The sequence below is a fragment of the Podarcis muralis genome, chromosome 11 (assembly GCF_964188315.1).
Source record: "Podarcis muralis chromosome 11, rPodMur119.hap1.1, whole genome shotgun sequence".
NCBI lineage: Eukaryota > Metazoa > Chordata > Lepidosauria > Squamata > Lacertidae > Podarcis > Podarcis muralis.
Genome location: NC_135665.1, coordinates 24,303,297 through 24,323,286, shown reverse-complemented (window position 1 = coordinate 24,323,286; position 19,990 = coordinate 24,303,297). Strand labels below are relative to the sequence as shown.

The 19,990-nt window shown below is 45.5% G+C and overlaps 1 protein-coding gene across 1 annotated transcript in view; it reads right to left on the bottom strand.

Annotated features, from left to right (window-relative positions):
- The window catches only part of EPB41L4A (erythrocyte membrane protein band 4.1 like 4A), a 103,849-nt gene extending 89,492 nt beyond the window's left edge, over positions 1-14,357 (bottom strand). Inside the window, exons 1-2 of the mRNA XM_028749264.2 lie at positions 13,585-14,357; positions 12,744-13,030 (exon numbers count right to left, since the gene is read on the bottom strand). Coding sequence (XP_028605097.2) covers positions 12,744-12,842 — 99 coding nt within the window. The 5' untranslated portion in view covers positions 12,843-13,030; positions 13,585-14,357. The remainder of the gene's footprint in view (positions 1-12,743; positions 13,031-13,584) is intronic.
- Positions 14,358-19,990: the final 5,633 nt, after the last annotated feature.

Genomic DNA, 19,990 nt, shown 5'->3' with positions numbered 1-19,990 from the left:
CACCCACACAACATCAGTATCACGCAACCATGAACTTGGACAATGTATCAACAGGTAAGTGGCCATGTTGGCTCTGCTGGGACACCTGAGCAGTCCAGAGACCTTCCTGCTTTTCCTTACCCCAAACACCATCCAGGTAGATGAAAGTGACACCAGCTTTGAGGGAAAGGTTCCACAGCAGCCACTTCTGAGTTGTGTGTCGTGCAGATACCTATCTCAGCCAATATTATCATCGTCCAGAAAGCTTTTGTGGTGTGCCAAGCACAGCTTGGTTTTACCACATGTCAAGTGGTCATTCAAGACCATCCTCAATAAAGGTTTGCACAGTAACACAGGCCTCAGCATTCATCTTGCAGCATAAATCATACCTGCTAGAGAGTCCCTTTTTATGCTTACTTCCTACAGACAGTAGGTGAAGTGGTATACCTATGTCTTGATTGTACTGTTTTACCTGTAGGTGTAGGTTCACTGTGCTTCACTGTAGAAAAACATCATTCAACATAGAAAAACAGGTGTCAGGAAGAGGGGCTCTAGCTTAATCTTCTCCCTGTCATTTGTATGCCTGAGGCCTACCCAGACCAACATAAAGGTAAAGGTACCCCTGCCCGTACGGGCCAGTTGTGTCCGACTCTAGGGTTGTGCGCCCATCTCACTTAAGAGGCCGGGGGCCAGCGCTGTACGGAGACACTTCCGGGTCACATGGTCAGCGTGACAAAGCTGCATCTGGCGAGCCAGCAAAGCACACGGAAACGCCGTTTACCTTCCCGCTAGTAAGCGGTCCCTATTTATCTACTTGCACCCAGGGGTGCTTTCGAACTGCTAGGTTGGCAGGCGCTGGGACCGAGCAACGGGAGCGCACCCCACCGCGGGGATTCGAACCGCCGACCTTTCGATCAGCAAATCCTAGGCACTGAGGCTTTTACCCACAGCGCCACCCGCATCCCCAGACCAACATACCCTCCAACATTTCTCTGATGAAAATAGGAACATCCTGTTTAATCATAATAATAATATTTATACCCTGCCCATCTGACTGGGTCACCCCAGCCACTCTGGGAGACTTCCAACAGATATAAAAACACAATAAAACATTTTTTAAAAAAACTTCCCTGTGCAGAGCTGCCTTCAAATGTTTTTTAGAGTTTGTATAGTTACTTATCTCCTTGGCTCGGGGGTCACATACCCTCCAATGAAAATACCATACCCTTCAACAATTCTCTGATGAAAATAGGGATGTCCTAAGGGAAAGCGGGCCATTCCAAGATCAAATCAGAAACCAGGACAGCTTCTGTAAATCCGGGACTGTCCCTGGAAAACAGGGGCACTTGGAGGGTCTGGACAACCGCTAGCAAACTCCTATTAGCTTGGCCAGGCAGTGCCCCTACTAGTGGAGTCTAACTGGAAGTAGTGAGAGCAACCCTATACTCTTGTCTCTCTTTCCTGAGATGTTAGCATGTTCGGTTAGCAGGTCTCTACCAGGCCACCGGGACACGGGAGGCGCTGTGGGTAAAACCTCAGCGCCTAGGACTTGCCGATCGCATGGTCGGCGGTTCGAATCCCCGCGGCGGGGTGAGCTCCCGTCATTCGGTCCCAGCTCCTGCCCACCTAGCAGTTCGAAAGCACAATTAAGTGCAAGTAGATAAATAGGTACCGCTTTCTAGCGGGAAGGTAAACGGTGTTCTGTGTGCTGCTCTGGTGCCGGTTCGCCGGAGTAGCTTCGTCACGCTGGCCATGTGACCCGGAAGTGTCTACGGACAGCGCTGGCTCCCGGCCTCTAGAGTGAGATGAGCGCACAACCCTAGAGTCTGTCAAGACTGGCCCGTACGGGCAGGGGTACCTTTACCTTTACCTTTTACCAGGCCACAGCCCAATCAAGGAGTGACTCTCAATTTGATAAATAGGAATTTCCTTCCATGAAAGTCAAAAGTTTTGTAGTAACATCTCAGCAGAGGCAGGCCTTCTCAAAAGTGAGGGCATCTCTACTAAAGACTGATTGCATCAGCACAAGCTTTTTAAATCAGAAATATGAGGCTTTAATTCATTCTTTTCCTTGATGATATGCAATATGGATTGGAAAATAGCATCTTTTTTTAAAAGGCTTTCTAATTTTGGCATAGTAGTAAGAAATCTCAAACTTTAATATATTTCTATACATACATATATATATGAATGGTATAGTATCAGGCCTTTCCACATTTCTGTTATTCATCTGGAAAAGACCAAAAGGAACAAAAGATCCTGCAAATCTTTTCATAAATTAACCATTCTTCGAAACGACTGTCATTATTTGAAATAGATTACTAATTTTTCCTGCATCTTTACAGATGAGACCAGCAATTTTGAATTCTCCATGGAATATCTATATAATGAATGAGTATTGAGACACTTTATTTTCCCAGGATGCATCTAACTAAATTAATGAAACTGGCATGACAGCATGACAGAAACCCATTAATTTTTAAATGAAGTTACCTCCTGGTCAGCCTGAGGTTTGAGCTATAATGTTATTGGCTCAGGCTGTTATACTAGCTTTAATGAACAGTAATATTCTAATGCAAGCAAAAAACATAAGAATTGTGTTTTTTTAAATCTAATAATCTTCCTTTTGCTTGCCTAATTTCAACTTTTGTAGTAGCAGCAGCAAATTTAGGCTGCATACAAGCCGACTCCTTCAAAATAAATTATATTCAGCTTTGTCTCACTGAAAATTGCAAAATTGCAAAGCTACAACTTTGGAATTATAATTATTAGAAACGCCTTCAAAATAAATTATATTCAGCTATGTGTCACTGAAAGTTGCAAAATTGCAACGCTACCAACTTTGGAATTATAATTATGAGAAAACAGACTTAAATTAACTTGGGGGGTAGGGGACTTCGATTCTTGGCAGGACTCCTGTGCTTAAGAAAGAATTATGAAATGGCATGAACTATACTTTGTATTGTATTTTGCAATTTGATTGCCGAGGCAGTATTTGTACAACAACCAAAGAAGATGTGGTAACTTTCATAGCTTCATGCTATCCCCTTATGGCAGATATATGGTCTTATTAGAAACATTACGCTTGCAATTTTTGCAATTAATTAATTAATGTTTATTTAGTTGGTAGTTGCGTAACACAGGGCTGTTCTCTAGGAGTCCTACAATCAGCTTTGCGATCAAGTTTTTAAACATGCAAAATTGTTGAAAAGAGCCAATAAAAAATTAAGCTGTCAGATCAATAGATTAAAAATAAAATACCATCCTCCTCGGGGTAGCGTGGAAACTTAAGAGCTGCCCAAAGCTGAACTAACATAAAGCCTTGACTTGGCTGCATCAAATTACTCCAATCACCCAGGTGAAGAGGAAAGTCTTAGCCAGGTGCTAAAAACATGTCTGTGGTCAAAGCCGCACTATACATTTAAAGTACATTACTTCCCCCTAAAGAGTCCTAGGAACTGCAGTTCGTTCAGGGTGCCAAGAATTATAGCTCCTAGGATTCTTTAGGAAAGGCCATGTGCTTTAAATCAGGGGTCAGCAACCTTTTTCAGCTGTGGGCTGGTTCGCCATCCCTCAGACCATGTGGGGGGCCAGACTATAATTTGCGGGGGGGGGGGGGGTGAACGAATTCCTATGCCCCACAAATAACCCAGAGATGCATTTAAAATAAAAGGACACATTCTATTCATGTAAAAACATGCTGATTCCGGGACAGTCCATGGACCAGATTGAGAAGGCTATTGGGCCAGATCTGGCCCACGGGCCTTAGGTTGCCTACCCCTGCTTTAAATGTATGGTGTGGATGTGAGCAGTGACAGCACCCAACAGGCTTTGTTTGTCATTCTGAGCATAAACCTAACTCACCATATAGTCTGGGCTTTTTTTAGGGAGAACTCACAGGAACTCAGTTCCAGCACCTCTCAGGTGGGCACCGTTGCCATTCTAATAGAATGAGAGAATTGTTCATGGTGAGTTCCGGCACCTCTTTTTCTAGAAAAATACCACTGCATATACAGTCGTACCTTGGAATTCAAACAGAATCCATTCCGGAAGTCTATTCAACTTCCAAAACGTTCAGAAACCAAAGCACGGCTTCTGATTGGCTGCAGGTAGCCCCATTGGACATTCGGGTTCCAAAGAACATTCACAAACCGGAACACTCACTTCCAGGTTTGCGGCGTTCGGGAGCCAAAATGTCTGAGTGCCAAGGCGTTCGGGAGCCAAGTTACGACTGTAGTCCTTTGGGGTTTTTAAAAGATAATGTAACCTTAAGCTGTAATTGGATAGTTATAACAATACCACTTGTGCCAGAAATACACAGCTACCTTGTACTAGCCTTTGCTGTCCTCCATGTTGGCTGAGGCCCATGGGAGCTGTAGACAAATACTTCTGGAGGGCATCAGGCAGGCTTTCGTCACAGTTTGCCACCTCTTCAGCAGCAGATAACTTCCAGTTTCTGAGACTTCCAGCTCTTCTGGGCCTCTGCCTTCAATTCTCTTATGCCTCTTCCACCAACAAAATAATACTGCTGCTACAACAATTGTTTCCGCAACAGCAATTGCCTATTTTTACTGGTACACTCTTGTTTGGAGTCTGCCTTCCCAAAGGATGATCCCATCCCCAGCAACCAAAAATAGACTCCAAGTGTAGCTGTCTGTAGCTGCTTACTTAACAATGAGAGGACGCCTAATCTCACAGGTAAGGTCATGGTTTGGTAAGTTAGTGGAGGAGTTGAACCGTGAGCTGTGCAGTACCTTCTCATCCTGCAGCCATCAGTTTTGGGTAAAAAACAGTGGTTCAGCAAACTAGCAGCAGTTGGGTGATGGACTGAAGGGGATTCATAGGTAAATCCCACAGTAATAAGCAATTCCTGCTTCTGCACAGACACCTTTTCAGTCTGTAGGAAGTTCTCAAGAGCTTTCATGCTCCAGCTTACCAAAAGAATTCAAAGGGTTGCAGCTGCGTCCTTGTCCTTGTTGAAGAACTGTTTAGGGCAACCAAAGTGCCAGAATTGGTGCTGAATGCGTTCCCCATTTGCAGCAGCATTGTTGAAACCTCTTCCGTCCCACTGGGCACAATCTCACAGAAGTTCAAGAACTGAATAACAAAAGGATAGCTGCAATTTGAAGCCCAGCAGTTATTACTGATGTTTTGTCTGAAGCCTATGAAGTAGCCTTTGATGATATTCAACGGCAGCTCTCGCTCTTGAGGTGCAAGGCCACTCTTGGCCCAAAGCTGAAGGATGCTAGACTTCCAGGTGTCCAATATGCCTGTCTACACATCTTCCAGAAAAGCAACTATTTGGAATACTTTGTCATCCTCATATTTCTTTTCCTTTTTATTCTTTTGGTTTCAGCTCATTTTACCACTCAGCACACACTCGGTTGATACATGATGCCTGCAACACCTGTTAGACTTTACCATTATCAGACACAAACCAAAGTACATCCACAGGTTGAACATTGCAAAGGAAGTATCAGCAATTATTGATCAAGCTAGGTATCTTTCTGGGAAGCCGGTTCACCATTACTGATCTTCTCACTGAGAAACTCCCAAGAAGGAATTCCAGAGGTCCTAAGAACAGAATTTGAAAGGCGCTAAGCAAGAGCCATTTTAACAGTAAGGCAGGTTGTTTTCTAGAAAGCAGGTCCAAAAAACCAGTAAAATAACTAGGCTAAAGGTCCGTAGCACATGGCCCTGGGAAAATGAGTGGAGGAAGCACAAAACCTTCAGAATGGATACAAAGTCCTCCCAGGGTACACAATTACCTATGGCTGACACCAAGGGTTACTTAAATCCTAACCAGACAGCTCTGACAAGCAGTAATTCCAAAAATTTTACTCTTGAGACAGACCACATTGCTACCTCTTTTTCTTCTCCTCTCCTGCTAGCAACTTATTTCACTTCCTAGTGCTCCTTAACTGGAATGCAAAAGCTACAGCAATATAGAAAAGGATGTCAAGATCTGCTGCAGACACAAGAGTTCAGCAAAAGTCTTCCTGCAGGCAACTTGCAACCACCTGTGGACAGGCACATAAGCATCAGTGCTTTCAAGTCAATGTCTTTGGAGACTGATCTAGAAAGTTTTCTGTTTACTGTGGCCAGTACATCTAAGTAAACTTTCTTACGTCTGTGATCTTTAGCAGATTTATCCAAAAGCAAATCCCATGGACATCATTGGATCTAATCCTCTTTTACACACAAGCAGCTGCTTTCTCATTGTGTAATACTATACCACTGGAGGGAACAGTGTCTGTACTAAGCAAACACACAAGTGGACTTGATGACTTAGGTCTACAACTTTGTTCTTGCCCATGTAACAAGTTATGCCCATATGGTTTCACGCATCCTTTCTTGCAGTGTGGAACTTCACAGCAAAGAAACAGTAACCAGACTATATACCACACGTGTGTGTCTATACAGTGGCGGAGTTTCATGCTCCGGCACCGGGGGGCAGAGAGCAGGCGGGGGTGGGGGTGGCACACATCCTGGAGGCGTGGCGCACCGCCTGCAGGGGTGTGACGCCCAGCGTGGGTGGGGGGCAGCACCAATGGCACCCCACCGGGATCACACTGCCGGGGACAGTGCACTCTCCCCGCACTCCTCTTCCTCTGCCAGTGTGTCTATACATGAGTATATCCAGGTTGCAAGGTGGCAATCCTCTTTGTCTTTCTCATTCACATATACTAGTCTCTACAATGTAATTCCAAGAAAGCATTTGCGCACCATATTGATATGACCTGAACCACTGACCCCATTCATGTGTTTGCTTAATTCACACACTGTAATTCCAATTATACCATACCAATAACAAACTTAGTTGGTCTCTAAGGTACTACTGGAGGGGGGGGGGATTTATTTTGATTCGACACTGTAATACTATACAGCAGGATGGAGAATCAGATCCCAAGCCATGTGGTGGGGGAATAATGTAATCTGCAACTTGGATGCATATCTTCAAGTCCTCAGTGCAGAAGTAGCAGCTACAGATTCTCTCCCATTGTTCTGTCATGTGTCCCCACCTCCCACTCCAAACAGTACAGTGGTACCTCGGGTTACAAACACTTCGGGTTACAGACTCCGCTAACCCGGAAGTAGTACCTCGGGTTAAGAACTTTACCTCAGGATGAGAACATAAATCAAGCGGTGGCAGCGGGAGGCCCCATTAGCTAAAGTGATACCTCAGGTTAAGAACGGTTTCAGGTTAAGAATGGGCCTCCAGAACAAATTAAGTTCATAACCAGAGGTACCACTGTACTTCACAGCAAAGGGGCAAGGGGCAGAGGCCAAAACCAGGAGGGATCTGATTTATAATAATAATAATAATTTATTATTTATACCCCGCCCATCTGGCTGGGCCTCCCCAGCCACTCTGGGCGGCTTCCATAAAAACCAAAAATACAATAAAATATCACATGTTAAAAACTTCCCTGAACAGGGCTGCCTTAAGATGTCTCTTGAATGTCAGGTAGTTATTTATCACTTTGACATCTGCTGGAAGGGCGTTCCACAGGGTGGGCGCCACTACCGAGAAGGCCCTCTGCCTGGTTCCCTGTAGCTTTGCTTCTCGCAATGAGGGAACCGCCAGAAGGCCCTCGGCGCTGGACCTCAGCGTCCGGGCAGAATGATGGGGGTGGAGACGCTCCTTCAGGTATACTGGACCGAGGCCGTTTAGGGCTTTAAAGGTCAGCACCAACACTTTGAATTGTGCTCGGAAACGTACTGGGAGCCAATGCAAGTCTTTCAAGACCGGTGTTATATGGTCTCGGCGGCCGCTCCCAGTCACCAGTCTAGCTGCCGCATTCTGGATTAGTTGTAGTTTCTGAGTCACCTTCAAAGGTAGCCCCACGTAGAGTGCATTGCAGTAGTCCAAGCGGGAGATAACCAGAGCATGCACCACTCTGGCGAGACAGTCCGCAGGCAGATAGGGTCTCAGCCTACGTACCAGATGGAGCTGGTAAACAGCTGCCCTGGACACGGATTTGACCTGTGCCTCCATAGACAGCTGTGAGTCCAAAATGACTCCCAGGCTGCGCACCTGGTCCTTCAGGGGCACAGTTACCCCATTCAGGACCAGGGAATCCTCCACACCTGCCCGCCTCCTGTCCCCCAAAAACAGTACTTCTGTCTTGTCAGGATTCAACCTCAATCTGTTAGCCGCCATCCATCCTCCAACCGCCTCCAGACACTCACACAGGACCTTCACCGCCTTCACTGGTTCTGATTTAAAAGAGAGGTAGAGCTGGGTATCATCTGCATACTGATGAACACCCAGCCCAAACCTCCTGATGATCTCTCCCAGCGGCTGCATGTAAATGTTAAAAAGCATGGGGGAGAGGACAGAACCCTGAGGCACCCCACAAGTGAGAGCCCAGGGGTCTGAACACTCATCCCCCACCACCACTTTCTGAACACGGCCCAGGAGGAAGGAGCGGAACCACTGTATAACAGTGCCCCCAGCTCCCAGCCCCTCAAGACGGTCCAGAAGGATGCTATGGTCGATGGTATCAAACGCCGCTGAGAGATCCAGCAGAACTAGGAAACAGCTCTCACCTTTGTCCCTAGCCCGCCGGAGATCATCAACCAGTGCGACCAAGGCAGTTTCAGTCCCATGATGAGGCCTGAATCCCGACTGGAAGGGATCCAAATGGTCCGCTTCTTCCAGGCGTGCCTGGAGTTGTTCGGCAACCGCTCGCTCAATCACCTTGCCCAGGAATGGAAGATTTGAGACTGGGCGATAGTTGGCCATCGTGGCCGCATCTAAAGATGGTTTTTTAAGAAGCGGTTTAATAACCGCCTCTTTCAGCGGGTCTGGGAAGGCTCCCTCACGGAGGGAAGCATTCACCACCCCACGAAGCCCATTGCCCAGTCCTTCCCGGCTAGCTTTTATAAGCCAGGATGGGCAAGGATCCAGGAGACAGGTGGTTGGTTTCACTCGTCCAAGCAGCCTGTCCACATCCTCGGAGGTAACAGATTGGAATTGATCCCACTCAACTTGACTAGACAGAACTCTAGCACTCTCCCGCCCCGGCCCTGCTCCCACGGTGGAGTCTACTTCTTCCCGAATCTGAGCGATTTTATCTGCAAAAAACTTTGCAAAATCATTGCAGGAGAACATGTGGCCCGTACTGGGCCCCGATGTTGCAGGTGGTTCCGCTAAATTGTGAACCACCTGAAAAAGTCTCCTGCTGCTGTTTTCTGCAGATGCAATAGAGGCGGTGAAGAAATTCTTCTTCGCCGTCGCTATCGCCACTTGGTAGGCTCGACGTTGAGCTCTAACCTGTGTCCGGTCAGATTCGGAATGAGTTCTCCGCCACCGGCGCTCTAGCCGTCTCAACGATTGTTTCATTGCCCTCAGATCCGTGGAAAACCACGGGGCTGTCCGGGCTCCATGCAATCGGAGAGGGCGCTTCGGAGCCAAACAGTCAATAGCCCTGGTTAACTCCACATTCCAGCGGGCCACCAGGGAATCAGCTGAAAGGCCATCAACATGGGATAAAGCATCCCCTACCACTCTCTGGAAACCATTTGGATCCATTAAGTGGCGGGGGCGGACCATCCGAATTGGTCCCACCTCCCTGCAGAGGGGATGGGTCGCAGAGAAGTCCAGTTGCACCAGGAAGTGATCTGACCATGGCACTTCTTATCTCCTACTGTAGCAAATGATTTAAAGCTATGTGGGGTGTGCCAGATATAAGATGGCAACCCAGGTGTTTTTATTTCCAAGTGAGCAGATGTCATTCTGCTGATCCCACTTTTCAATACCATAAGAGTGAGCTGCAGTTCCTTCAGTCTACTGATTTGTGAAATCACCATCAGATAGCTCAAGCCGATCACATGGTGCCTACCATTTAAATGGTACATTTGTACGCAGCCTAAAAATGATCAGAGCCACTAACAGATCTACTTTAACTTTGCATGCTTGCATTGTCTTTGCCCAGTTTGCTGGCCCATTTCTGCAAATTACTGCACCTATCCCAGTTCCTCAAAGTGTCCAGAAATCCCTCAGGTAGCTTCAACAACATATTTTTATTGCATTTGGGACCATGTTCACTCTTCCCAATTCCCTCTCCCCGTGATACTCAAATATTTCAGTAAATAACTTTTGTGTAAATCATGTTCTCACACTTCCCTTGCACAGCACCCAGATCCTTTCCCCACAGTGGCCCTGCAGGTACTAGCCTGGAGCACTGATTCAAAGAACCACTAGTTTCATATTAACAAAAGGTCAACAGGTGAACTGGCTAACAGGTGAACTCCCTACATAACACAATACAAATAAAGTCTATATCCCCAAGAAACAATTAACTCTAACTAGTAAGAGTTATGAAAATTGCATCCATTGTAGTATTGTGACGTGTTACACCTGTTTAGAATAAATTGCTTCTATCATGAACCACTTGAATTTTTACAAATATGAAGTTCAGACAAAACTGCAAGGGTTTATAAAACAACAACATCCCTACAATTAGCAACCAACTTGTAAACTACTGTATTTGCAATGTACGCAAGGTAGATAACAACCTTTAACTTGCTCTCCTGCTCCCCAGATTATGCTGTTCTGTGCTGCAAGGATACTATGCTGCAGGGATGATGCCTCTATTCTGACATTTCAGTATGACATATTCTCTAGACTTTGAACACCAGGAATGAATTAAAAATAAATCACTACATTCTTTTATACCTTTCTAATGTAAATCTGCTGAACTAGAACTCATTACTAGATAGATTAGATAGATATGCCACCATTTTCAAAATGCAAAGAAATACAAGCTTGGTTCCACTCAAAACCTCAGTTTTTAATATCTGTATGATCCACTTATTTAAGCACATATTGGTCATATTTGCATATTAAAGTTTACCCTTAAATCATCTTAGATGTCCCCCTAAAAAGAATGCATAAAGTGACCCTTAGGTGTACAACTAAGATTCCTACACTAAAGTCACAGGATCAGCAAATACAAATGAATCTAGCGTCTCTTAGCATAAAAACCTAAGCACTGTGTACATAAGTCCCACTGAAATTAGTGAGACCAAATTCCTAATAGTTCTTCTTTCACTTAACTGAATGCCAAAATTTTCCAACTGCCACAGACAGCTTCAATTTCAAGCAGTTTTATACTCAAGATAACCTCTGTTTACAAACTTGTGTACAAACAAGTCAAACTGAATTCTTGTTAAAGGGCTATTTCTTATAGCAAGTTGCCTGTAGATGAACAACTTCACTATTATAAACATGTAGCCCTTTCTTCTAGAGTCCTAACTCTAGCACATGCACAGAAATCAAGGCATATAACAATATATTGTTGACCCACCAAAAGAGCCAAGAGAATACAGTACAGCCATATATACTTAGAATTCCTAGACAATCGCCTTCTCTTTCCCTCTAGAAACATTCATATAAAATTATTCTCCATCAGGAGAGAAGATTCCTTACTAGTGAAACATGGCCTATCAGCATTCAGTTCTATAAAACAGAATGCACAATAAGTATTTGAATGACTTATGAAGTAAAAAACAAACAAACATAGAAAAAGATTAGCATGTATAGTCTTCCTCCCCAAGCAGAAATACTGACCCAATCCCACAGAGACTGTATTAGAACAAGACCCACAAATGACTGTTTAGAGAACTGGTCCCTGTCGCTCTTGTGCTAAGAACCACCTAAAAGCTGAGTTATAAGCATTTTAGTAGGCAAGTAAATATCAGTAAATTCAATAAATAAATAAATCCAAAGTTAAAGCTTTTTTACAGCCGTCCTTTTCAACAGGAGCATGGAGCACATAGCAATATAATTAAGGTTCTTCTTGAAATCACTAAGAATTAAAATGTGCTTAAAAGGAGCTGGTGAGTAACAGACTCCTCAGCAGGTGCAGACTAGCATTCTGAGCCTTTGAAAAGCGCGCTTCTTATGCAAGCCTCAAGTGTAATTTTATTAGGCAAACCCTGAAAATATCTTTGCTGATCATGTATATATTTCGAAGTGCCTGGTTTCCAGTGTAAGATCTTTGATTGCTAAGCACCCTTGCAACTCCTGAAAATCAGAGCGCAAAGCAAATCATATAAAGCAAAGAATCCAGGAAAACATTTTCAAAAGATCTCACCCAGCTAGTATATAAACCTCTGTGACAAAGTTACCGAAGTGTTATTTCTCCTTTTATTAAATTCTATAATATTACATCACATAACATACTTCATAAACACTACCCAAGCCACAAGACAACCGGTCGACACTTAAAACCCCGTTGTTCACCTTCAAGACTTCTATGTTCCTCTTGGTTTTTACTCATTCAACTTCGTCTTGGGTAATGGAATGTGATGCAAAGTTACTGTATTTTTTGCTCTATAAGACTCACTTTTCCCCTCCTAAAAAGTAAGGGGAAATGTGTGTGCGTCTTATGGAGCGAATGCAGGCTGCGCAGCTATCCCAGAAGCCAGAACAGAAAGAGGGATTGCTGCTTTCACTGTGCAGCGATCCCTCTTGCTGTTCTGGCTTCTGAGATTCAGAATATTTTTTTTCTTGTTTTCCTCCTCCAAAAACTCTGGTGCGTCTTATAGAGCGAAAAATACAGTAAATGCCACTTGACATGTCTATTTCCTGGTCATTAGAAGCCAGCCTGTTTTGATAGGCACTCTCTGAGAACAGTATGTTTCCATGCAGATTTGCCCCTTATTGCCCAACTCCAGACAAAGCATTTCAAGCACCACTGGCAAGCGTCCGGGAAACCCCAATGAAAACAGAGCAGGAGGCAGACACTGCTTACCTTTATCCCCTGCTGCTGGGTAGTTAAGGTCAACTTGGATTCATCCAGAAGCAGAACTTCACAATAAAATTCCTCCGGGACTGCGCAGAAGCAGCCCATGGCGGTCTCCGTGCTTTGATGTCAGAGGGCAAATGCGAGCAAGAGATGAAGGCAAGGGGGGGCCCCGAATTAACTCAGCGCCGGCGAACAATACATGATATGGCTCAGCAACCCTGAAGAGAGCAGGTTTTTCTTTGGCCTTGTCAAGTTGAGGAGGCTCCAGCTTCACATACGGCGAGGGAGCTGTGCTAGAGGAGGGAGAAAAAAATAATCCTGTTGAGACATCCCACAAAAAAAGCCAAAGTTCTTCTTGCATGTGGAGGGTGGGGGGGGGGGACATTGGTTGCTAGGCAGCAGAGAGCGAAATTAAAAGTTTCCACAGGTTAAAGTTTGCAGTCCAAGCCCCTCTCAGTCCCCGTGGGCTTCTTTGTTCGAGGTTCAGCCATGATAAACCGCTGACCTTTGGAGCACAGGAGCCCTGTGGGTAAAAGTAGCCCTGCTGTGGGCACCCCAACCCGGTTCAGGGGGAATACGACCTCCCTCAAGGCCCTTCAGCCGCCCTCCTTTCTAGCCTCCAGAACTTGAGAAAATGACATGTGCCCGGGCGCGCGCTCCTCTGTCTCTCTACGCACCGGCTGCCATAGCGCGGCTCGCCGCCCGAGCCTTATTCCTGAGGCGAAGGCTTGAGTAGCCGCGCGTCGTCGTCCCCCCCCCCCCCCCGGCTTCGGCGCTGCTCCTTTGTGTAAAGCGCTACAAATAGATAAACCACCCCTCCCTTCCGCACGCGCGCACCCCGCGTTACCTTGCAGCGGGCCAAGAAGAAGCGGCAGCGGGCAGCTCCTCCCTGACAGGGCGTGGGGAGAGCGAGGCGCCGGACTGGGCGCAGAGCTGCCCGGGGAGCAGCACCAGCAGCAGCAGCCCGCGCGCGCTTCCCAGTCAGCTTCCCAGTCTTTCTCTCGAGTGCTCCTCCCGCGGAAAGGAAGCTCCGGGCGCTCTCGGTGTCTGACGCGGCCACCTGAAAGAGACCTCCGGGGTGTGTGGGGGGGTGCTTTTTTATTCGGCTTCTTCTTCTCCCCCCCAACTCCGCCCGCCAAAGTTGGGGCTGGAGAGCGACGCTGGCGGCCCCGAGCGCGACGGAAGCGCCACCTGCCTCGCTCCGGCTCGCCCCTCAGGAGAAGCCGAGCGCTGCTGCCTCGCCGCCCGGCCCTCCTCTCTCTCTCTCTTTCGCTTGGACGAAGCTCCGCTCCCCTGCCGACGGGCCAACCTTGCCGGGCCCAGGAGGGCGGGAGGCGGGGCAAGCAAGCGCGGCGGCTGTTCGCTCCCAGGACCTGACAGGGCTGCGGCGCGCGCGCTATCCCCGGGGCAGGCAGGCAGGCAGGCAGGTCGGGGTCGCCGGTGAGCCGAGCCTGCTCGGTGGTCTGAGCTGCTGCCCTTGCGGCGCCTTCTGCTCCTGCTTCTTCCCCTCGGGGTGGCTCAGCTGCTCGGCACCTCGGCGGTGTCAGTTTCCAGGTCGGCTGCCCAGCCGGCGTTCTTTCGCTTCCTTTTCCCTCCGCCCTCCTGCTCCTGCCAACCTTTCACCTTCCCTGCCGGCAGCAGCGCCAGCTGAGGAGGCGGCGGCGGCGGCGAGGCTGCTCTGGAACAGCAGTGGCCCCTGCTGGGCGATTCGGGGGAACTGGACTCCGGCGCTGGGGCTGTAGCTGCTGCACAACCCAACCACTTGCATGGATTAAGCAAGGCTAGAATCGCTGGTTCTTAGGGGCAAGGGAGACTCAGGAAGTCTCGGGGCTCCTTGAAAACCCAACCAGTTTATTATAGAATAAGCTTTCGTGGATGCATCACACAATACATTTCTCAAGTCTTTTAAGGTGCCACAAGATTCTTGGGTTATTTTTTGCAGCTGCGCCTTTGGACCCTCTCATGGAGGGTTGCTTTGAGGGACAGAGGCAGCATTTGGTGGTGATCCTTGTTCTTGATGGATTGCAAGTTTGAAACCGTTCTTGGAAATTTACCGCCAGAAGCATTGTAAAAAAAGGCAGAGCAATAACATTTGCCACTTACATGACATCTTGAGGATGGAACTGCAGTTAGGTCCCACAATACTCTGGGAGTTTCTCCTGCCATGTACTGCTCCATTGAAATGAATGGTCCCCCTTTAAGTCCCATTGATTTCCATGGGAAGTTTAAGCACAATTGGTTTCAATAGGAGAAAGATAACTCCACAGAGATTTCTTCGAGGGTTACCAGTGTGGTGCCTGTGAGCTTCCTGGTGCCCACAAAGGGCTTTCCTGGTTCGCATCCCACTGAAATTAAACTTGGAAAAAAAGCCCACGGCCCGTAGAATCAATGGCAGTATGTACTTGGTTATGGTGGGGTATGTGTGTGCTGCCACTGACAGTTGCTCCAGTTTGTAAAATGTGCCTACAGACCTAAAAAGGTTGACAAACTTCTCTCTTAGGAGCTTTAATACATCTACTTCGAAAGAAAGATATTTTCATAATTTGGATATCACCTGATTACTGTATTGTACTTTGAGAGTCATGCACTCAGACTTCTTGCAAGGTATTGCACGTCCTATACATTTGAAAGCGCATTAGTTCCCAAACATTAATATTAACTTGGCCAGTGGCCAGTTCTTTTAATCTTTATTACATGACACTAGTTGTATTCTCTGACATGCTTTAACTGCTGAAAACATCTCTTTATTAGAGGTGCCCTCTGAAGTACAGTGATCTCAGCCGTACTCCTTAAACAATTTCCAGGCTTTTAAATGTGTATATTTTATTGCTTGCTGCTACCCAAAAGATTTTTGAACATTGCTTTTAAATGTTTGGCATATGAGGGGATTAATACACTCCGTGAATAACATGAAATTAAATATATATTCCTTTTGGTGTTTTGCACTGTGGGTGGGAGAACATTTCCATGTGGTGCTGAGCATTGCACAACACCCCTTTTCTCTTGTTGACACTGAATTTACTGCAAGTTACAAATCTGTACATTGTTTTAGATAAACCATATGTTAGCTGAAGAGACTCTTGAGAGTCCCATGGACTGCAAGAAGATCAAACCTATCCATTCTGAAGGAAATCAGCCCTGAGTGCTCACTGGAAGGACAGATCCTGAAGCTGAGGCTCCAATACTTTGGCCACCTCGTGAGAAGAGAAGACTCCCTGGAAAAGACCCTGATGTTGGGAAAGATGGAGGGCACAAGGAGAAGGGGACGACGGGATGAGATGGTTGGACAGTGTTCTCAAAGCTACCAACATGAGTTTGACCAAACTGCGGGAGGCAGTGGAAGACAGGAGTGCCTGGCGTGCTCTGGTCCATAGGGTCACAAAGAGTCGGACACGGCTTACCGACAACAACAACAAAATGTTAGCTGACTTTAGCACCAGTAAGGCAGAATGGAGAGTGATTATTGTGTTCTTATTTATAATGTGACTTACAATCTCTTTATTGGTGTAATTGTTCTGGGGCTAACACTCAACGTCATCCTTTCCAGGGTGCCGGCATCCACTACACGGGAGATGACAACTGGTGGAAAACATACTCTCTAACATGGTTTCACTTAGCATGATCATCAGCCGGGAAGGGAATAGGAGTGTGATCTGCGTCTTGACATGAAATGTGTAATAGCGAATGATATGGAGTGGAGTAATACATTGCTGCTACGTGTGTTGTAGCAGCAGCGGCAGCAAGGTGTATGTATTGCACATATGTGGGAATTCCTGGCAGGATAGATCGCTGGCAGAAGGTCAACATGCAGAACTGTCCAATGTCATTGCTATTTGGACTCATAGAAGCTAATGTATTGTGCACCTAGAAAATAAGGTAAGTTAGTCTTCTTAAAATCTATGAAGACCGTGTAACTGGGGAACAATGGAGCTCATACTTCACACATGGGAAATAGATCCCATTGTTTCAGCGTCTTATTTTAAGAAGCAGAGTATAGGCTTCTGTATTTAGAAGCTGCAGAACATAAATGCACATCCATAAGCACAACTACAGTGGGTAGTGAATAGAACTCTAGCTGACACATGGCTGATGAACCAAATGCGCACAATAGTGCTGCTCTGCATCAGCATGTCATCACCTGTCCATATATAATGTTGCCTTGTGCAGCTGCTCCCAAGACATTTGCATTTCTTGATGGGAGTGTTTGTGTAGGATCTATGCTGTAGATGGTACCTAACAGGCCACTGAGAGGTTACTGCCTCACCTTACCCCCAAGGAGAAAAGGAAATAGGTAAAAGAACATGCATTGCTTCAGCACACTGCGTTTACAATAAACATCCTTCTCTGAGTGCACCAAAAGGAATGTAAGAGCTTGCTTCTACTTGAAGACAGTCAGCAATCGGTCTGTAACATTTTTGGATGCATAAAATAGACATAAACCAAAAAAACTTTGATCAGCTTGGTGACAAGTGATTAACAACTTTAAAAAATACAAAAAAACAACAACAACTGCAACCTAGCCAAACATTTATATGTTAAGGCACCTTGAAATATTTTTTTGGAAATATCCTACAATACTTTATGAATCTAACATGGAGATTGCCCGTCATGTCTGCCTGAAATTTTATCATGGGAATGCTGAGAAGTTTTCCTCTACGTAGTACAAGCCCTGCCATGTCAGAGAAGAGGTAACCATCAGATTCATCGTGCTAGCAGAGGTTGCTGCAATTCTGCTGGCTTCTGCCACTGGAACAGCACAATGTCTCATCATGTTGAAGGACAATGTTAAACCTGTTCCAGGAACAGGGCACAGCCACATAAGAGACTAATTCTATGTGTTTAAATAATATTACGAGGGTAAAATAATTCAACTTTAAAGATGTTTTTAACAAAGTAAAGGAAGATATAGCAATAGCAAGAAAAAGCTGAATGTTTAAGGCAAACAAATGAGAGAAGAGGCACAGACCACTAATACAGTCACCAGAATACAAAGTCCTAACAGTGTTTAGTTTCCAGTTGTTTGAAGTCTAACTCAAAATTAGGCAGAAACTAATGGATTTGATTTGGTGATGGGAAGGAACAAAAGGAGATATATATGGCCAGACCACCTTTTGCATTCTTTGACTGCTTTTATTCTCAGTTGTCTTATTTCCAGTCTCTCAAATACATGGCATAAAAGCATTTTGATGGAATTGGTTAATTTAAACTTGTGGCTAGATCACAGCAACTCCCTTTCCAATTTCTAAGGCTTTCCAGTCTTTCAGTTATACTGTATATTATGTTTTAGACAATATTTGCAATGCTAACAGCAAATATTAACATTTTAAAAATATTGTTTAACATACAGCTGTAAGGTTGTTGTTTTTTGTAAAGTACCAATTTCCATTTTTATTACTACTACTATGTATTATGTACCTAAGGTGTCATTATTATAATATCAGCAGGTACCAGCCGAGAACAAGTTATAGTGAATTGATTTCAAGCTGTAGAGTTCTTCCAGCCAGAAAACATCTCCATTAGCCAATAAGGTGTTGCAAAGCCTTCAGGTATTCTTCTTAAATGTGTTCATTACTTGTCATTTTCACATACAGTATTCATAATAATGCCAATATGGCCCATCACATGTGTGTGCGCGTATGAAAGTTTAGCTGCAGGTGAAACATTGCAATGAATACTTTATGTTAGTACTGTGTGTTCAGTTTATGAACAGAGCTACATTCTAACGGAATGCCAAAAGCACATAGCTAAAATGCCATTTCATTTTATGGCTTTTCAATTTATATATATCCAGTTATGAAACAGTTAGTGGAATGAGCTTTATATTAAATTGTATATATAAGTTTTGCATTAAAGCCCCTGGGACTTCCATTCTGTAACCCTTGTAATTATTTAAATCTAAATATAACTGCAAATAATTCTCAATGCTGACATGTTTTTATTTCATTACTTCCATCTGAAAATGTGCTATTAACCGACAAAGTTGTGATGAAGATACATAAAATCTGGAGGGGGGAAATTGGATTTATTAGCCCCCACCAATTGCCACAGAACTTACTTTATTTTAAATGAGTCAAGAGTTTGCAAATTTTCTCATAAAGTGTTTCAGCAGCAGTTGTTCAACTGATTAATTATTTTGCTGGCAAGGAATAACTGAAAAACCACAACTCAAAGGCAGAGTTTGAGATGTTACATTGCAAAAGCTGGATGGATTTGTAGCATGCCTATTTGCTCAAAAGTGAGGGCTCCTGGATTCGGAGGAACTTGTGTGCATTGGATTGCAACCATGACCTTCAAAATTGCTATCATTTCATATTTGAGATCATTTTGTAATTTACAGGTAGTGAAAGCAGGAAATTACAGTGCATGACATTCATGTTTCTGATTTTAACTATTCTTTTAGAACACAAAACATGATACAGTGGTTACCTCAGGTTACATACGCTTCAGGTTACATACGCTTCAGGTTACAGACTCCGCTAACCCAGAAATCGTGCTTCAGGTTAAGAACTTTGCTTCAGGATGAGAACAGAAATCGTGCTCCGGCGGCACGGCAGCAGCAGGAGGCCCCATTAGCTAAAGTGGTGCTTCAGGTTAAGAACGGTTTCAGGTTAAGAACGGACCTCCGGAACGAATTAAGTACTTAACCCGAGGTACCACTGTATAGATAAGAAGTATGCAGCCCTCCAAGCCTCTCTATCTGGTCTTGACTCTCCCCATTTCCCCCTCTCTCCCCAGGCCAACACCCCTCACTTGCCCTGCTTCAGAACTTCCTTGAATGTTTTTGCCTAGCTGGAATGCATCCTTGAACTCTTTTGCTTGGCAGGATGCAGAATTGAGAGAGGCGTGGATGTGTGTGTGCAAAGGTAACATTTACATTTGTTGCTCTGCCAGCTTTTGCCTCTGGCCCGCTGCCCACAACTGACATGCAGACCCCAGAAGGGATTGTAGCCTTCAAGCTGGGCTATATACCTGCAGGCCAAATTTGGCTTGACCCAGGTCTCAATTTGACCTGCAAGGCCAACAACGGTGCCCATCTGCCTGATAAGGTAAGGTAAAGGTACCCCTGCCCGTACGGGCCAGTCTTGACAGACTCTAGGGTTGTGCGCCCATCTCACTCAAGAGGCCGGGGGCCAGCGCTGTCCAAAGACACTTCCGGGTCACGTGGCCAGCGTGACATTGCAGCTCTGGCGAGCCAGAGCCGCACACGGAAATGCCGTTTACCTTCCCGCTAGTATGCGGTCCCTATTTATCTA